This window comes from Microtus pennsylvanicus, chromosome 3 (assembly GCF_037038515.1).
Source record: "Microtus pennsylvanicus isolate mMicPen1 chromosome 3, mMicPen1.hap1, whole genome shotgun sequence".
In the NCBI taxonomy this organism is placed as follows: Eukaryota; Metazoa; Chordata; class Mammalia; order Rodentia; family Cricetidae; genus Microtus; species Microtus pennsylvanicus.
The window spans coordinates 10,585,149-10,604,450 of record NC_134581.1 but is presented as its reverse complement, the minus strand read 5'-3'; the positions used below and the strand labels follow the sequence as shown (position 1 = coordinate 10,604,450).

Here is a 19,302-nt window from a genome sequence, read left to right as displayed (position 1 = left end):
TGCAGACCATGACACACACACTCATACACATCACATACACACATATAATAAATACAGCCTCTTTTTTTTCCCCCCCTGAAACAAGGTTTCATTATTTAGCCCTGGAAAAGGATACTCTTCAGCCCATAGAAATCTGTCTGTCTGTCTCTGTCGCCTGGATGCTTGAATGAAAGGTGTGTGACACCACATCTGACCTTTTTTTTTTTGCTTTATTACTTTAAAAATAATAAAGTATTTACTTTAGAATAAAAATACCACACATCAAAAATTAACCAGACTCAAAGACTATGCAACTTAACGAATTATATACAGGCCTTTAATTCCAGCTTCTCAGAAGGCTGAGGCAGGAAGATCACAAGTTCAAGGCCTGCTTGGGCTACAGAGTAAGTTGAAGACCAGCCTCAACACTTAGTGAGGCAGGAAGAGGGCTGGGAGTATATTTTGGTGGTACAATGCTTAGGAGCCACAGATTCAATTTCTAGCACCAAAAAAGCGGGAGGAGGAAACTACATCTCTCCCTAGTTCTTTCTGTTGTTTTATTTTTATAGACTAGGTTTCCCTGTATATATAGTCCTGGCTGCCCTGAAACTCATTCTATAGACCAGGCTGGCTTTGATCTTAAGAGATCCTCTTGGTAGCACAGGCCTTTAATTCCAGCCCTTGGGAGGCAGAGGCAGGCAGATCTCTGAGTTTGAGGCCAGCCTGGTCTACAGAGCAAGTTCCAGGACAGTCAGGGTTACACAGAGAAACTCTGTTTCAAAAAAAAATGTATAAAGTACTTTTTAAAAATAATTTTAATTTATTTCCATGTGTATGGGGGAGGGAGAGAAGATAAAGAGTAGGAAGGGGACCATAGAGTCCAGGAAAGCGTACTGGACCCCCAAATGTGGAGCTAGAAATGATTGGGAACCCATGCAAGAGTGGAACACTCTCTTAATGGCTCAGTCATTTCATCAGGCCCACAAAGAACTTTTCTTTTGCCATTTTAAGATCTAGAAGCACTACACACTTTAAAGACTTTCATCACGTCTCTCACATAAATCTATTAAGAAACTACCGACAACTTCAACAGCTATCCTTTAAGACAAAGTAAGGCTGACATTCTTGTATCTTACAAATATAAGCGTATTTTGTACCAATAATTTTTTACCAATAATTTTGAAAGCACAAAACAGAGTACTTCTTGAATTAATAATTTCCTTCTCAATTTTGTAAAACCAAAGTCAATTTTTCTTTTAAATAGAATCGGGCTAAGCCGAGTTTCATTCTTTTTTTTTTAAACTTTATTTAACTTTATTTCATGCACATTTGGTATAATGATGTCAGATTCTCTTGAACTGGATCTACAGACAGCTGCGAGCTGCCATGTGGTTACTGGGAATTGAACTGGGTCCTCTGGAGGAGCAGTCAGTGCTCTTAACCACTGAGCCATCTCACCAGCTCCAACCAAAGTCAATTTTGTAAAATCCAAGGAGAGCTGTGCATGACAGCACAAGCCTTTAATCCCAGCACTCAGGAGGCAAGCAGAGGCAGATAGATCTCTATGAGTTCAAGGCCAGCCTGATTTACACAGTGAGTTCCAGCACAGACAGGGCTGTTTAAAGAGACCCTGTCTCAACCCTCCACCCCCTCAAAAAACTAAGAACAAAAAGTCCAGGGGAAAATAGCACATTATTTCCATCTATAAGCAGATCCCATTTGGTATAAGATACAAATTAACACTCTGGACTAAGGAAAACATGAAGAGAATTCAGGAGAATCTTCAGGACAAATATTCACATCAGACAGACCTCAGAAATTCTAATTTATATAAAACTCCACAAAAGCCTAAACATAGTAAAGACACATCAATGACTTCAATGAAACAGTATCCTAGGTGGGAGGAAATGGGTGACCTGTCATCACCACACAACTTTATAATAAAATTAATAGTTTACCTGATTTTCAGAAAATGGGAACTTGGGTTCAATGGAACAAATCTGATCATAATATCTAAAAAAAAAAAAGAAAGAAAATTTAATTATTAGCAGGGTAAAATGATATGAACTTACATAAGTCCAATTGCTTTCTATATTTATATGTATGTATGTATGTATGTATGTATGTATGTATGTATGTATGTATACACACACACACACACACACATATAGGAGCTGGAGAAATGGCTCAGCAGTTAAGAGTACTGGCTGCTCTTCAGAGGACTGGGTTCAACACAGAACACACATGGTAGCTCCCAAACATCTGTAACTCTATTTCCAGATTTCTGGACTCTGGCATCCTCTTCTGGCCTCTGTGGAAACCAGGAATGCATATGGTGCACATGCATGCAGGTAAAACACCCATAAACATAAAACTAAAATAATAGTTTTTTAAAGAATATACCAAAACTACTTGTGGTGGTTTGAATGAAAACGGCCCCATAGGCTCACAGATTTGAATGTCTTGTCATTAAGGAGTGGTACTACTTGAGAGGAATCAGGAGGCGGGACCTTGTTGGAGTAGGAGTGGCCTTGTGGAGGAAATATGTCACTGGGGTTTCAAAAGCTCAAATCAGTGACAGTATCTCTCTTCCTGCTGCCTGTGGATCTGGATGGAGAACTCTCAGTCAGCTACCTCTCCAGCACCATGTTGTCTGCTTGCTGCCATACTTCCCACCATGATGATAACGGACTGAACCTCTGAAACTAAGCAATCCTCAGTTAAATGTTTTCTGTAATAAGCGCTGCAATAGTCACAGTGTCTCTTCACAGCAATGCAATATCAAGACACTATTTGTCCCCAACACAGTGGCCCACAAATCCAATTTAATCATTTGTATTAAGGTTACTAAACACAGTCCTTTAACAATTAAGCCACACACTAAACTGTGCACAATAAAGAACTACACCAAAAAGTGAAAAAGGATACTTATAGGAGGGAGGCAGCTTGTTTGTCCCAGCCACCCAGAACCAAAATAACCACACAGAAACTGTATTAATTAAATCATTGCTTGGCCTATTAGCTCTAACTTTTTTATTGGCTAACTCTTACATCTTAATTTAACCCATTTCCATTCATCTGTGCATCACCACGAGGTCATGGCCTACCAGCCAAGCTCTAGCATGTCTATCTCTGGAGGTGGATCCATGGCGTCCCCTGACTCCGCCCTTCTTTCTCACAACATTCAGTCCAGTTTCCCCACCTACCTAAGTTCTGCCCTATTGACAGGCCAAGGCAGTTTCTTTATTAACCAATGAAAGCAACACATAGACAGAAGGACCTCCAACACCAAATATTCATCACCACAGATATTCATCTAGTATTATAGAGTAAAAGTAAATAAATACCTATTTGAAAACTTTGTATTTTTTTCCAGTTTTTCAAGACAGTGTTTCTCTGTGTAGCCTTGGCTGTCCTGGAACTCACTCTGTAGAGCAGGCTGGCTTCAAACTCACAGAGATCCACCTGCCTCTTCCTCTCAAGTGCTGGGATTAAAGGCATGAGCCACTACCACCCAACAATTTTGTATTTCTTACAATATTTTGTTAAGATCACAATGTTTGGTCTGGTGTGACAGCTCACTGCTTTAATCCCATGACTGGGGAGGCAAAGGCAGAGGCCAGCCTTGTCTACACATCAAATTCTAGAACAACCATGGCTACACAGAAAGAGCCTGTCTCAAAATTTAAAAAAGGTGGACTAAGTCTATGTCCATTGGACACATTCGCATAGCTGGTCAACTGATTAACAACAGATCTACCAGCTTTCGGACATTTTAGGTATGTCCATCACTAACACACATAGTTCCCAAAACTCACAAAGCACAACCAAATCAAGCATATCAATCTAACAACCTTCTTTCTTGTATGTTGCAATATGTGTTCTACACAGTAGCCAACATTTCACATAACAAAGCAAACTGATCCATGCCCAAGACATTGCTCAGGGTGAGCCGCTAGCCGGCAATCAGAGGATGTACAAATCCCTGGGTTTAATCTCTGGCATTATATAAGCTAAAGACAGTGGTGCACAGCTAGAATCTCAGCAATAGGGAGATGGAAGAATCAGAGTTTGAGGCCATAATAAAACAGTATCAATAAAGTTTGATGTGCTAGCTCTACAAGCACTTAAAGTACAACATACTCACTAACTATAAAGTCAGTGAACCTGGCAAACAGTGTCTTAACCAATAACAGAAACCTAAGCTGTCACATGGCTAATATGCCCTAAAAGCTGCACTGGTACACCTGGGCATAAACAACCAAGCCACAAGGCAATCTGAAGAAAACCTTAATGAGGGGAGCCAGAAATGGTGACACACTCCTTTAACCACAGCACTCAGGATCTCTGTGAGTTCAAAACAAGCCTGGCCTATACAGTGAGTTCCAGGACAGCCACGACTACATAGAAAGACCTTGTCTCTAGAGAGAATGAGAGAGAGACAGAGACAGAGAGAGAGAGAGAGAGAGAGAGAGAGAGAGAGAGAGAGAGAGAACACCTTTTATCAAAGGACATTCTGCAAAGTAACTATGTTCCTCAAGGTCATAGGCAGGATGCAATCCACTGACCTAGCATTTTTTTAAAGATTTATTTATTCATGTATTTTATATGAATGCTGTCTTCATGCACACCAAAAGAGGGAATCTGATCCCATTACAGATGGTTGTAAGCCACCATGTGGCTGCTAGAAATTGAACACAGGACCTATGGAACACTCAAGAGCTCTTAACCGTTGAGCCATCTCTAACCTAGCACCTGATTCCTAGTAACCAGAAAAGGAAAGGAAAGCTAAGGTTCAAAAGACAAGAGGAGAACTGTTCAGACCAAAGGACATTGAAAAGGCATTAGTAACTGAAGCAATGCACCGTGGAAGTCAGACCCGGGACCTGTAAACCTCACTATTGGAGTATCAGCAAAGTTGGGCAGATTAAATGAAGTCAGCCAGCTTCCTGATTGTCAAAGACATGGCTGGATTCCATAAGAAAGTGTCCTTATCCCTAGGAACAAAATGTTAAGTATGAAAGCCTTTTGATGAACTACTGTTGAGGAAGTAAAAGAGATGCCCCATGGTCTCAGGCATATGATCACTTGAGCCCCAGTTGATGGTGCTAACTGGGAGGGTTAGGAGGTGTGGCTTTGCTGGAGGAAGTATGTCACTGGGGTGGGCTTTGATGTTTCAAAGAATTTTACCATTTCTCATGTGCTCTCTCCCTGCTTGTGGTTCAAGATGTGAGCCTTCAGCTTGCTGCTCCAGCTGCCTTATCTGATGCCTCTCCATGATGGTGAGCTCATTCCTCTAGGGCAGTAGTTCTCAACCTTCCTAACAGTGCAACTCTTTAGTACAGTTCCTCATGTTCTGGTGACCTGATATTGGATTTCCCTCTGTATGCTGTGAATACCACTGGTTAATAAAAAAAGCTGCTCTGGGCCTGTTGATAGGGCAGAACTTAGGTAGGCATGGAAGACTAAACTGAATGCTGGGAGAAAGGAGTCGGAGTCAGAGAGATGCCATATAGCCCCGCCAGAGATGGACGAACTTTAGCTGGTAAGCCACAGCCATGTGGCAATACACAGATTAATAGAAATGGGTTAAATTAATATATAAGAGTTAGCCAATAAGAAGCTAGAGTTAATGGGCCAAGGAGTGATTTAAATACTATGGTTTCTGTGTGATTATTTCAGTTCTGGGCAACCAGGACAAACAAGCAGCCACCTTCAACAGTGGCCCCCAACCATAAAGTTGTTTTTGTTGCTACTCCATAACTGTAATTTTGCTACTGTTATGAATTGTAAGGTAAATATTTTTGGAGATGGATTTGTCAAAGCGGTTGTGACCCATGGGTTTAAAAACCACTGCTCTAGAAACACAGGTTCAAATAAATCCTTTCCGCTAAGTCGCCTGAGTCACAGTGTTCTATCATAACAATGGAACAGTGGTGTAGGAGGTCCTTCTGTTTATGTGTTGCTTTTCATTGGTTGAATAAAGAAACTGCCTTGGCCTTTTGATAGGGCAGAACTTAGGTAGGCATGGAGAAGACAGAACTGAATGCTGGGAAGGAGAGACAGAGAGACGCCATGGATCTCCTGCCTGAGATGGATGCTGGTTAGAATCTTCCCAGTAAGCCACAGTCACATGGCAATACACAGATTAATAGAAATGGGTTAAGATGTAAGAATTAGCCAATAAGAAACTAGAGCTAATGGGCCAGGCAGTGTTTAAATGAATACAGTTTCTGTGTGATTCTTTCAGGTGTAAGATAGCCGGGCAGCCAGGACAACAAGCAGCCTGCTCCTCATGTTACAGAACAGTAACACACATTATTACTTTCAAATTTTTTAATGATGTTGTATATTATTTGGCCATCACTCAACTCTCAGGCCTAACATTGAGATATTCACTAGACATTCAGGTCAATAAATTACATTCTCTCTGGCTCAGGACCTTCAGTCTTGTTTTTTCTCCTCTATACCTAGAAACCTTTCCCCCCTTACCCCTTCTTTGTCTGGGCAGACATTCCTCCATTCACTCATTTATACTCATTCAGTAAGCCCATATTAAGAGTTTAACATGTCCAAGGGTATTTCTAGGACCTAGGAACCAAGCAGTAAATGCATTTAAAAGTTTGCAGCTTTACTGATACCTTTAGGGGAAGATGTTGGTTCACCTTCCTGAGTGGCCACGCTTTAAACTACTAGAGGCCCTGTCTAGAAGCAGCAGCTGACGAAAATTCTGCTCCCAGACAGAATTCTGCTCTGTTGTTGTTGCCCCTAAGGGTAGTTCTTTTAACTAAATCTCTGTCATTCTAATAAAACTCAAGATTCAACGGCTGGGAAGAAAACCTGTGAGCTCAGAGAGTTAGAACTGCTATCATACTGGGAAGCCACTACCTTCCAAACCACCCAACTAAAAACAAAAGCAAAACAAAAAACAAAAAACAAAAACATGCTAAGCTCCTCCAAGCTACTTCCTGCCAACCAGTTGCTAACCTTGCCTCTGTGAGCCCAGGTTAATTTTATTTAATTAATGTAAATTCAACATATCTTTACACAGTTAACAAATGCAGCACTCTGTTTTTCTCGGGTATTTTGGTATTTTGTCACAGCACTAAACCACACCCAAATTTCAATGCACTCTCCTCTCCTTTAAAGAACATAATTCACTGTAAACTTCCAGACTAGGGGCCCACTACTGGAAGTCAAGCATGGCTGAGCACAGTCACCAATGTGTGGGTGGCAGCATGGTGCAGGATAATTGTCTATATTCTGTCAATCATGTTTTAAATAAATGCAGATTGGCCAGGCAGGAAGAATAGGCAGGTCAACTAGACAGGAAGTAGAGGTGGGGCGATGAGAATAGGAGAATTCTAGGAAGGATTCCTAGAATTCCTCCCAGTCCTCCCCAGACCACGGAAGAAGCAAGATGTGACCTGCCCTGCTGAAAAAAGACAAAAACCCCAACAAGCCGCTCCTCATGTTACAGCAGCATAGTAAGGAAAGCAAAGAGCAGAATGAAACACAGAATACCATTAGGCTACCAAGGCTCACAGTGCTAATTCACCCAAGAGGTGTCCCCAAGCCATACAAAACAGGCAACCCATTAGTTCTAATCCTGATCTCTGCTGGAAAGTAAGCAAGGAAGGTAAAAAGACAGGAAGTTCCTTGTTTCAAAGGTAGAAAAAGAATGACTGCATAGAATATACTGAAACCTTTATACTGAGCCTCAACCTCCACAACCTGAGGTCAAATAGCAAAGCTTTGAGTTGAATGGGGAGAAGAGGCTATCTATATTCCACATTTACATGATCACAAACGATGAGATGGCTGCCTTAGAATATGTTATGGGAGGTGACAGGGAAGTTTATGGGAGGACAGTCAGTGGAAATCAGAAATGTCTGACCAACATGGAGCAAACTCCAACAAGACCAGCTATGTCTTTACAAGAGGGAGCCCATGAGGTTAACTAGTTACCACAGACAAAATGGTGTTCCCGAAGAGCCAAACACTTCCACAGAGGGAACAGATACCACTAACTACCACTAACTAGCAACCCTCTGGTTCTCATCTGTCTCAGGTACTAAAGTTCTCCAGGAAGGAAATCTATCAAAATGGTATAGTGAACCACACCCCTCTCTCTTTATCATTCACAGGGACTTGGCTATATCAAGACTCTAACTTAACTCTTAACTCTAACATGTACCTTATAATGTAAAGAGACCTGAGCAAGTTTAACACAGCCTGAGAGAAGGCCAATATGCAATGCCTAAAAGATGGCTCCCAAAGCACAACCAACATAGAAAATAATACAGTAAAGGACAAAAATCCCTAAAGATTTTAGTTTAGAAATAAACATCTCTTCAGGGCTAGCCAGAAAGCTCAGTAGGGCAAGATACTTGCCACCAAGCCTGACCAGACAGCCAACTCCTATAGAGTGTCCTCTGACCTCCATACCCATACCAAGACATAAGAGCCAAGACACACACACGGATAGATACACACACACACACACACACACACACACACACACACACACACACACACACGGGGGGGGAATCATTCCTAGAAACCAGTGCATTTTTAATCATTTCTTTAAAATTTTAAGCATATTTAAAGATGTCAGAGTGAAGCTAGGCACTGTTGCCACATGCCTTTAATCCCAGCACTTGGGAGGCAATGACAGATGAATTTGAGGCCAGCCTGGTCTACAGAGTGAGTTCCAGGACAGTCAGGGCAACACAGGAAAACCCTGTCTCAAAGAATGAAAACAAAACAAAAAAAAAGCTATCACAGTGAGTAGAACTCAGACTTTGCAAGCAGACAACCCAAGGATTCATTCAGTGTCTTAGGCAGCAGACCACCTAAAAATTATAGAACTCTCTCAGTCTAAAGACTCCTACGGAGAAGTAATGCTTCCCTTAAAGCAGTGGTTCGCAACCTTCCTAACACTGCGACCCTTTACTACAGTTCCTCATGTTGTGGCAACTCCCAACCATAAAATCATTTCATTGCTACTTCATACTGTAATTTGGCTACTGTTATGAATCGTAATGTAAATAGCTGATGTGCAGGATATCTGATGTGACCCCAAAGGGGTCAAGGCCCATAGGCTGAGAACCACTGCCTTAGAGGAATAAATGATACAATATGCACAAAGTGCTTGAGACAGTGGCTGGATACACAATCCACACATAACTGTAGCAACAAGCAGTGTAAGACTGCACCTTAGTGCTTTTAAGATGTTCCCTACTGTTTAGCAAAACTTCAGCACTAAAAAAAAAAAAAATTAAAGCAAATTCATATTAAAACTCTGTTAGGAGGAATTTAAAATCTTCCTCAATAGAGCACACACTTAGCACAGGCAGGGCCTGCCTGGGTTTTTATTCTACACATTGCTAAAAAGAGAAATCTTATGGGGGGAAAACTAGCAATTAGTACATTTCTTTGAAAATATCAAAGATACAGGGCAAAGTCTAGTCTTAAAAGTGCTTTGGAGGGGCTGGAGAGATGGCTCGGTGGTTAAGAGCACCAATTCAGTTCCTGGCATCCATGTCAGGCAGCTCACAACCACCTTTAGCTCCAGCTCACAAGGGCCTTCTTATGAGCTCTGCAGACACCCATAAACATGTAGCACACAGACACACATAAATAAAAATTAAAATCTTTTAAAGTGTTTCTGGAGAATGGGGACATGGCTCAATTGGTAAAGCACCAGCCACAAGAACCTGAATGCCTGAGTTCTGACCTTCAGAATCAACGGAAAAGCCAGAAGCAGTCATGCCCTCAGCTGGAATCCTGGAAGGTGGAGACTAGCGGACAATGCCCAGTAGCTCACAGGCCAGCAAGCCCACCCAGCACTGAACAAAGACCCTGTCTGAATGAGGTGGAAGGTGAGAGCCAACTCCAGAGGCTACCCTCTGACCTAGACACATAATCATACCCACATTCATTCAGATCCATATTCTCTCTCGCACGCGCACATACACACAGTAGCAATATCATTAGTATAGAGTATTATCACAGTATCTCTGAACTCCTAAATCAATAATCCGAATATAAGCAATAATTATGAAGTAAAATGGAATCATAGTATTTTATTTCTTAATAATTAAAACATATGTGTTCGGAAAATACCTAAGACATTACAAAACTAAGTCCATCAGCTTCATTTTTGAAAGATGTAGTTTACTGCTTTTAATTAAGTGTATGCCTGTGTGACTGTGTGTGCATGAGCATGTGTTCAGCTACCTGAAGGGCCAGAAACATTGGATCCCCTGGAGCTAGAGTTACAAGCAACTGTGAGCAGCCTTACATAGTGTTGGGACAAGCTCTATTTCTCTGCAAGAGCAGTTAGCCCCCACCAACTTCATTTTTTTACAACATCTATCTAAAATGACTCAATAAAAAAAACTGAAACTACAAACTACTAATATAATACAAAAAATGTTTATTAAGACTATCATCTGCCTGGTGTGATATCGTTCATCTTTAATCCCAGCATTCAAGAGGCAGAAGCAGGTGCATCTCTGTGAGTTAAAGACCAAGCAACTACATAACAAGTACTGCTAGGCATTCTCTGTCTGGAAAAACAAAACAAAAGAAAATGGGGGGAAGACTATCATATAACAAAGGCTGAAGGATACAGTCAATGCCTGACTAAGAGAAGAGGTGGACACAACAAAACAGTTGCTTTGTTTGTAAAAGGAGACAAGGATATAATTTGATACTATAGTGCTTGCCTACAAATAAAAACCCTGGCTGATTTGCACACAGTAGCGGGAAGGGAGGAAGGGAGGGAAGGAGGGAGAGAGGAAGGGAGAGAAGGAGGGAGGCAGGGAGGGAGGGAGGGTGCGAGGGAGAGAGGAAGGGAGAGAAGGAGGGAGGCAGGGAGGGAGGGAGGGAGGCAGGGAGGGAGGGAGGGAGAGAAGGAGGGAGGGAGGAAGGGAGGGAGAGAAGGAGGGAGGGAGGGAGAGAAGGAGGGAGGGAGGGAGGGAGGGAGGGAGGGACGGAGGGACGGAGGGACGGAGGGACGGAGGGACGGAGGGACGGAGGGACGGAGGGACGGAGAAGGTAAGGGAGGGAAAAGAGAAAGGGAGGAGGGGAAGGGGAGGAGAGTGAAAGTGAAGGCTCAAATAGTGAGCAAGTCTAACGGGGAGAAAGAACATATATTGCATGCTTAACATTCAAAATGTTAAAAAAAATGAGACAGACAAAAAAATTGATTGGACATTGGAAAAATAAATAAAATATACAGAAAACAATTTTACAAATCAATAAAGAAATATCAACCTGACAGGAAAATGGACAATAGAAAGTCATTTTAAAAAGGTAGTAAGTAGCCATCATATGTAATAAGGCTTGCCCTCAGCACACTAACAAATGCTACCTGACATCCCCAGTATAGCTACCAGCAATAATTCAAACTATCAGACAACAAGGACCAGTAGGGATGTGGAGGGGGAAAAAAAAACTGATTCCCTGACTATGGGAATATAATGACCCAAGAACTTCAAAGAGCTGAGTCTCCTGTTTAAATAAATCTGAATAAATGCTCTTCTCTGCTGCCTCCCAAAACCTTACTAAAAAAGAATCTGAACATGTCCAACAGCAGTGGGCAAAGCTCGTGGGATAATCCTGAGCAACACCCCACCACAGGGGGAAAGGCTGGAAATGCAGCAAGGACAACGGGAATGAAAAAGGAAAGGGCATTCAACAAAATTTTTGAAAATGTTAAGATGGAAGAAGCATAAAATGCTGAAATCTGACCAAGAAGGAAGGCAAATGAGAAGCCAAATCTACCAGAGCAGCCAGGGCAGAAATAATTAAGCATGGAGCACCAATAAGGTGTGCAGGAGTTCCAGCCCTGAAAAGAGACTTAGTTTAAGAAAGAAACAAACTAACTCATTCCCAGGCTCTCAGGTCCTGAGTATTAACACTTTCAGGTTGGGGATATCTGCCAACCTTCTTCAGTTCTCCCCGATCCTCCATATGTCTCTTCTGTGAGATGTAGGCACACATAATGGCCAGTGATACATAAGGACATGTGGCAGAGCCAAGAAAACACCCTGGACTCTCAACCTTTCTCCTTTCCGCTATCCTACTCTTTAGAACAGTGGTTCTCAACTTGTGGGTTGTGACCTCTATCACAGGAGCCATACATCCTGAATATCAGATATCAATCCACACATCTTCGAACACCTGAAAATATCAAATGGAAAAAAGAAAGCTAAATATGCTTTATTTGAAATATACAAATGGTGCTGGCATAACTGGATATCAACATGTAGAAAAATGAAAATAGACCCATATCTATCACCATGAACAAAACTCAAGTCCAAATGGATCAAAGACCTTAATATAAAGCCAACCACACTGAACCTTATACAAGAGAAAGTGGGAAGTACACTTGAACGCATTAGCACAGGGAACCACTTCCTAAATACAACCCCAGCAGCACAGACACTGAGAGAAACAATTAATAAATGGGACCTCCTGAAACTGAAAAGCTTCTGTAAAGCAAAAGACACATTCAACAAGACAAAACGACAGCCTACAGAATGGGAAAAGATCTTCACTAACCCCCACATCAGACAGAGGTCTGATCTCCAAAATACACAAAGAACTCAAAAAATTGGACACCAAAAGAACACATAATCCCCCCCCCCCAAAAAAAAGAAAAAGAAAATGGAAAATGGAGTACAGACCTAAACAGAGAACTCTCAACAGAGGAATCTAAAATGGCTGAAAGACACTTAAGGAAATGCTCAACATCCTTAGTCATCAGAGAAATGCAAATCAAAACAACTCTGAGATTCCATCTTACACCTGTAAGAATAGCCAAGATCAAAAACACTGATGACAACATGCTGGAGAGGTTGTGGGGAAAGGGAAACACTTCTGCATTGCTGGTGGGAATGCAAGCTGGTAAAACCCCTTTGGATGTCAGTGTAGCGATTTCTCAGAAAATTAGGAAACAACCTTCCTCAAGATCCAGTAATATCTCTTTCGGGTATATATCCAAAGGATGCTTAATCGTGCCACAAGGACATGTGCTCAACTATGTTCATAGCATCTTTGTTTGTCATAGCCAGAATCTGGAACCAACCTAAATGCCCCTCAACCAAAGAATGGATAAAAAAAGTGTTACATTTACACAATGGAGTACTACACAGCAGAAAAAAATAACAACATCTTGAATTTTGCAGGAAAATGGATAGAGCTAGAAAACATTATTTTGAGTGAGGTAACCCAGACCCAGAAAGACAATTATCACATGTACTCACTCATAGGTGGTTTTTAAACACAAAGCAAAGAAAGTCAGCCTACAAACCACAATCCCAGAGAACTCAGACAACAATGAGGACACTAAGAGAGACTTACATAGATCTAATCTATGTAAAAGACAAGATCTTCTGAGTAAATTGGGAGCATGGGGACCCTGAGGAAGGATTGAAGTGGGAGGGGGGAGAGAGAGGAGCAGAGAAAAATGTAGAGCTCAATAAATATCAGTTTAAAAATGTCTCCATAAAATCAAGCTGTAGGCAAGCCTGCAAGCATTTTCTTATTAGTGATTGATGGGGAAGGGCCCAGCTCATTGGGTGGTGCCATCCCTGAGTTGGTGGTCCTGGGTTCCATAAGAAAGCAGACTGAGCAAGCCATGGAGAGCAAGTCAGTAAACCTTGGCCTCTTCATTAGTTCCTGCCTCCAGGTGCCTGTTCTGTTTGAGCTCCTGTCCTGACTTCCTTTGATGATGAACAGTGGAAGCATACACCAAATAAACCCTTTCCTCCGCAACTTGCTTTCTTGGTCATGGTGTTTATCACAGCAATAAAAACCCTAAGATACAACTTATAGGGTGGGGGATACCATATATAACTGAAATTTTAAATAATCATTCTCATTACTGTTATACCACTTACATGTTTAACCTAGAACACTGTAAAAGAGCATTTACAAGTCAGAAACAAAAAGGTATGTCATGGGCTGGAGAGAGAGCTCAGTGGTAAAGCACTTGCTATACAAGCATGAGAACCCAAGTTCAAACGCCCAGAATCCATGTAAAAGTCAAAGTAGCACATAACTGTAATCCCAGTGCTCCTAGGGGCAAGATGGGGAGAGAGACAGGAAACTTCAAAAGCTCTAAGGCCATAGCCGGGCGGTGGTGGCGCACGCCTTTAATCCCAGCACTCGGGAGGCAGAGGCAGGCGGATCTCTGTGAGTTCGAGGCCAGCCTGGTCTAGAAGAGCTAGTTCCAGGACAGGAACCAAAAAGCTATGGAGAAACCCTGTCTAGAGAAAAAAAAAAAAAGCTCTAAGTCCAGAGAGCGGAGCAGATGCAACAAGAACAAGCAACTCTGTCTCAAACAAGGTAGAAGGCAAGGACCACCCAAGGGCATTCGCTGGTCTCAACACACAAGTGTTATGGCTGTATAAACCCAGAACTCACACTCAGAAACAGATAGATAATTGGTATAAACACATAAACAGGCAAGACTACATGTGGAGCTGTGCACCAGGACTTACTAAGGTAGCTTCTACTCTTGAGGAATTAGTTTAAACTCTTTTTCTCCAAAGTTTATTAACTTAAAAGTTCAAGTTTAAAAAAATCATAAATCAAATTTAGTGTCAGTGCACAGTTTTAATCCCAACACTCAAGAGCCAGAGGAAGGCAAATCTGTGGGGTCTGCCTGGTCTACATAATGAGTTCCAGGAGACACCTACCCTCCAAAATAATAAATAAATTAATAAGGAAAAGATAAGCCAATGTTGTTTTCAAAATTATCAAGCATGATTATTAAAGATATTATGCTTTATTTGAATAGTTCACAAGTATTTGATTCCCGACTATCCAATTTTATCATATGCAGCCCAACAATTCTGGTACACACTTGCACTATAAAACAAGGTGTAGGAAGTTCAGTCCTTTACCCAGCTCCTCAAAACAAACCAACAACCACTTATTTGCTACAAGAGGATGACAGAGGTGGCTCACAACAGCTCCTCTCCACTCCTCTAAGGAGAAAAGTTCCTGCACTTATTCCCAGCAAAGGGCAGGAGAGAAGGGGCAGTGTAGCGTCCCCACAGCCCTCCATCTGAACTGTTTGCCACTTTATCCAACATCCTAAAACCATATGCCCAAGTGCTTCAGTGTTGGAAACAAGCATACTCTATCATGGGGTTCATTACACTCCACGTATGCTTTATTAATACTATTAATACCTTACTAGCCTGGGTGTGGTGGCTCATGCTTCTAATCCCAGCTTTCAACAGGCAGATAGGAGGACTAACTGAGAATTCACGAACAATCTGGACTACATAATACAGTCCCAGTGAAGGGCAATGGAAGAAGGCCTCCATGTCAACCTCGGGCCTCTAAGTGCACACACTTGCATGTACATGAGCACAAATGTAACACACACAATAAATAAATAAGTCAACTTTTTAAATATTTTACTAATCTGGGAATGTACCTCAGTGGTGGCTAGCATCCCTGAGTCCATTAATTCAACACCCAATGCCACAACAACTTTGAGGGATGGGAATATAGCTCAGTAGGCAGAGAGTTAGCCTACCATGCACAAAGCCCTGGAGTAAAACCCCATCATCCTGAAAACAGATCATGGTGGAAACAGGAGGATTAGAAGTTCAAAGTCATCTTCAGCTACACAGGGAGCTTGAGGCCAGCCAGGGATACACAAAACCCTATCTCAAAGGGGTGGGGAGCACACCTCACTGAATGTTGCTGGTGTCTGCATAAAGTTGAAATTTTTACATTGATTCTAAAGAATCATCAAGTATTTCTTCATTACCTTAAAAAGTGCTTATTCTATCAGACTAATAATCCTTGCAACCCAACAGTCTTAGCTCTAAAACTGATACCAAAGGAACATAATCTCCGAGCAACCTATCCAATATCCCTTCCTCTGGAGAACCAACCTTTCCCCTTCCCAAATTAATCTTTCTTTGGTCCAAGGAGAGCAGAGAAGCTAAACAAACTGGGTAACCCAGACAGAAGTCATTAACTTAGCCCACTTCCCCAATCATTAACATATGTATCCAACCAAGCAGAGTGGCCTCCACAGACTTTCAACAAACAAAGCTTACGCAGTGCTGTGAGCCATTATAATTATGGTAAGAGCCGCTGCAGGTGGCCATCTCTCACCACACAAAGCTCACCTACGAAGGAAGTACTGTGGTGGCAAGATGATCTCTATTGATGGCAAACTTTAAAAAGGATGTCTCTAGACAACTCCGTCCCCAGAGTATCTTAGCTTAAGCTACTTAAATCAGGGTTTCTGAAACTTGCACCCTAATACACCAGTGTCTCTTGCATGAAACGAGATATTACAGGAAGTTTGATCACAAGGAACCACAGAAATATTGTCATCTTCAAGTACCAGAGTTCCCATGTATTCCACATGTGCGAACCCCCCTGTCAACAGATTTTAAGGAACCCACTCTGAGCGGCCTATGTCACTCAGGTTTTCTTTCAGCTACGACTGTAGCTCCTAACTTTTGCAACTGTCAATCTGTCGTTCGATTATGTTTGAACTTCAGGTGACTTATTCCAAGTGAACAAAGTGATGAGTAAGCGACATTTGGCCCAGTGACTCAATTCTCTCCCTTCCCTTCTGCAACTATTATTAGGAAACTTAGATGCGGCCCAATAAAATCACAAGCGGCGGTTGTAAAAAGGGAGTCTTCAGTTGTTAAGACCCAGGAAAGTGAAAACCAGTCAAACAGCTGAGACCAGAGACACCATTACGTGGCGGACTTCCTCCCAGGCAAGGCTCCTAGGTGACAGAGGCCACCAGGAAGCTAGCCGGGTACAAGTCCTCTCACCAGGAAAGAATGCTGACCACACCTACGCCGCTGGCCTGAGTCAGGGTGGGGAGGCCAGCGCTGGGGAGAGGGAAGGAGGGCGGCTGGGGCGGGGGGAGGGAGGGAAGCAAGACGGAGGGTAGGAAGCCGGGGCGCCGGAAGCCCACGGCCCGCGCCCACCTCAGCAGCGTCTCCAGCGAGCCCTCATGCTTGTCGAGCGGGCGGCCGAGCGCCGTGCGCCGCAGCTTGCTGAGCTCCTCGGCCGCACGGCAGTACTGGGCCTGCTCGTCGCCGCCGCTCGGGTACGTCTGCTGGATGAACTTCACCAGCGGCTTGGCCAGGTCCACCTCCGACGTCTTCTTCAGCTGCACCCAGATGAACGACATGGTGAGCACCCGGCCGCCGCTTAGGGCCGGAGACACGGAGGGACAGCGACGACGGCCTAGGCGCGCTCGGCACCGGCAGCGGACGAGCGGACCGACGGGCCGACGGACTGAGCCGCCAGAGCTTCAGGTCGGCCACTTCCGGGAGCCCCTGCGCAGGCGCAGTTGAAGGGGCGCGCCGTGCGGCCACGTGATGGTGTCACCCCGGCGTCCCTCGCCTGATCGCGCCTCTGCGGCGCCTGCGCAATGCATTTCGTCGTTCTCCTACTCCAGTGGTTAAACTTTTGGAAAGTTTTTTGGGTTTTTTTGTTTTGTTTTGTTTTGATTTTTGGTTTACGAGACAGGGTTTCTCAGTGTAACCCTGACTGTCCTGGAACGTGCGCTGTAGACCGGCTGGCCTCGAACTCGGAGATCTGCCTGCCTCTGCCACCCAATTTAAAGGCTTGGGCCACCATGCCCAGCTCCAAAAGATTTTTTAATTTCTCTTTGAATTCTGTTTTATTTTTCTATTTAAATATTTTAATCAATTGTATTTTTAACTACCTAAATTTAATTTTATAGATCTAGAACTATTATGCCCCCTGGTACAATACTCTTTTGTTAGACCTTCAGGCCCTGGGAGTATTGTGATAATGGTTCATTCAACTACTGCTGAAGGTCCATTGTGTGTGCAGGGCCTCGATCCAAAGTAGCAAAGTACCTGCCTACGGGCACTCAGCCAGGTAAGGACACCGGTTACCATAGATAAGAAACTTTCTCACAGAAGATGAACTTAAAAGGATACCAGCAGTTTGAGAAGCTATCTTGGCATCAAAGTGAGGAATAAAGCGCGCCTGCCCATATCCAGAACGTAAAAGGCAAGCAGAGAATAGAATGAAACGAGGTTGAAGAGTGGAGCCACAAACACTACGGAACTTGCGGTCAACGTAAACAATTTGTTTTGTATGATCAGCGGCACAAAAGTGTCGGACCCAGCCGTGACAGGCTCAATAGAGACCACCCAGGAACAGACCATCCAAGGGGAAATATCTAACATTCCAACCATTATAGATAGGATCACCTGATGTCCCTTAGCCCAGCACACCCCCATCCCCTTTCACCAAGACACCCCTAGACAAATGTCAGCCAATCAGGGGTCCTGACCCTTAGAAATCCCTCACCCCAGCCTCTGCTATGATAAAAACCCACCCCAACTGGGCCGGTGGCTCTCCAACCTCACTGCTATGTCGGATGGATGGAGGGTCCAAGCTCAAGCTTGAATAAAGGCTCTTTGCTTTTGCATATGATAACAGACTCCGTGGTAGTTTTGGGGGACCGCAATATGGGCACAGCATAAGCAGTTTGTTTTTACATTTTAAAAAGACTTCCCCTCGGTAACTGGAGAAATGGCTTAGCGTTTAAAAAGTGGTACTTGCTGCTCTGCCAGGAAGAGGACCAGAGTCGGGTTCCAGCCCCCACTTCTAGCAGCTAGCAATAACCTTTAACTCAAGGTCGCCCTCTCCAGCCTCCTCAGGAAATAGCTCGAGAGCACGAACAGCGCTCTGTTTCTCTCTTTCCCTCCCTCCCTTCCTCTCCCCCTCCCCCCCACTCTCTCTCACACACACACATAAAATGTTTTTTAAAGGCCTCCAGGAGAACAAGTCTGATATTTTTAATGTTGTATATTTTTACGTGTTTTATTTATTTGGAGCATGCAGAAGTCAGAAGACAACTTCCGGAGTCAATTCTACCACGTGGCTCTCAGGGATGAAACTCAGCCTTTATCTGCTGAGACATGGAACAGATGTAAATGTACGATGTCATCTATGAAACATTCCAGGAAAAACTGACTTGAATCTACCAAGCCTTCTCATTAAATGCACAATATTTTTTTAATTTTCTGGGGGTTTTTTTATGTGTATCAGTGTTCTGCCTACATATATGTCTGTGTATCATGTTTGTGTCTCGTGTCCCCTGAGGTCAGTAGATGGCATCAGATCTGCTGGAACTGGAGCTGCAGAAATGATGAGCTGTATGTTGGAGCTGGGAATTGAACCTGGGTCCTGGGTCCTCTGGAAGAGCAGCTGGTGCTCTTAAGAGCTGGATCATCTCTCCAGCTCCAAAACACACACTTTATAAGAAATATA

At 43.1% G+C, this 19,302-nt stretch overlaps 1 protein-coding gene across 2 annotated transcripts in view; it reads right to left on the bottom strand.

The window, feature by feature from the left end:
* Pdcd6ip (programmed cell death 6 interacting protein) overlaps positions 1-17,371 on the bottom strand; it is a 53,975-nt gene extending 36,604 nt beyond the window's left edge. The window contains exons 1-2 of one of the 2 annotated variants that reach the window (XM_075964335.1): positions 16,974-17,371; positions 1,938-1,992 (exon numbers count right to left, since the gene is read on the bottom strand). In XM_075964335.1, coding sequence (XP_075820450.1) covers positions 1,938-1,992; positions 16,974-17,179 — 261 coding nt within the window. In that variant the 5' untranslated portion in view covers positions 17,180-17,371. The remainder of the gene's footprint in view (positions 1-1,937; positions 1,993-16,973) is intronic. The other variant, XM_075964334.1, reaches the window with a different exon arrangement.
* Between the last annotated feature and the right edge of the window lie 1,931 nt (positions 17,372-19,302).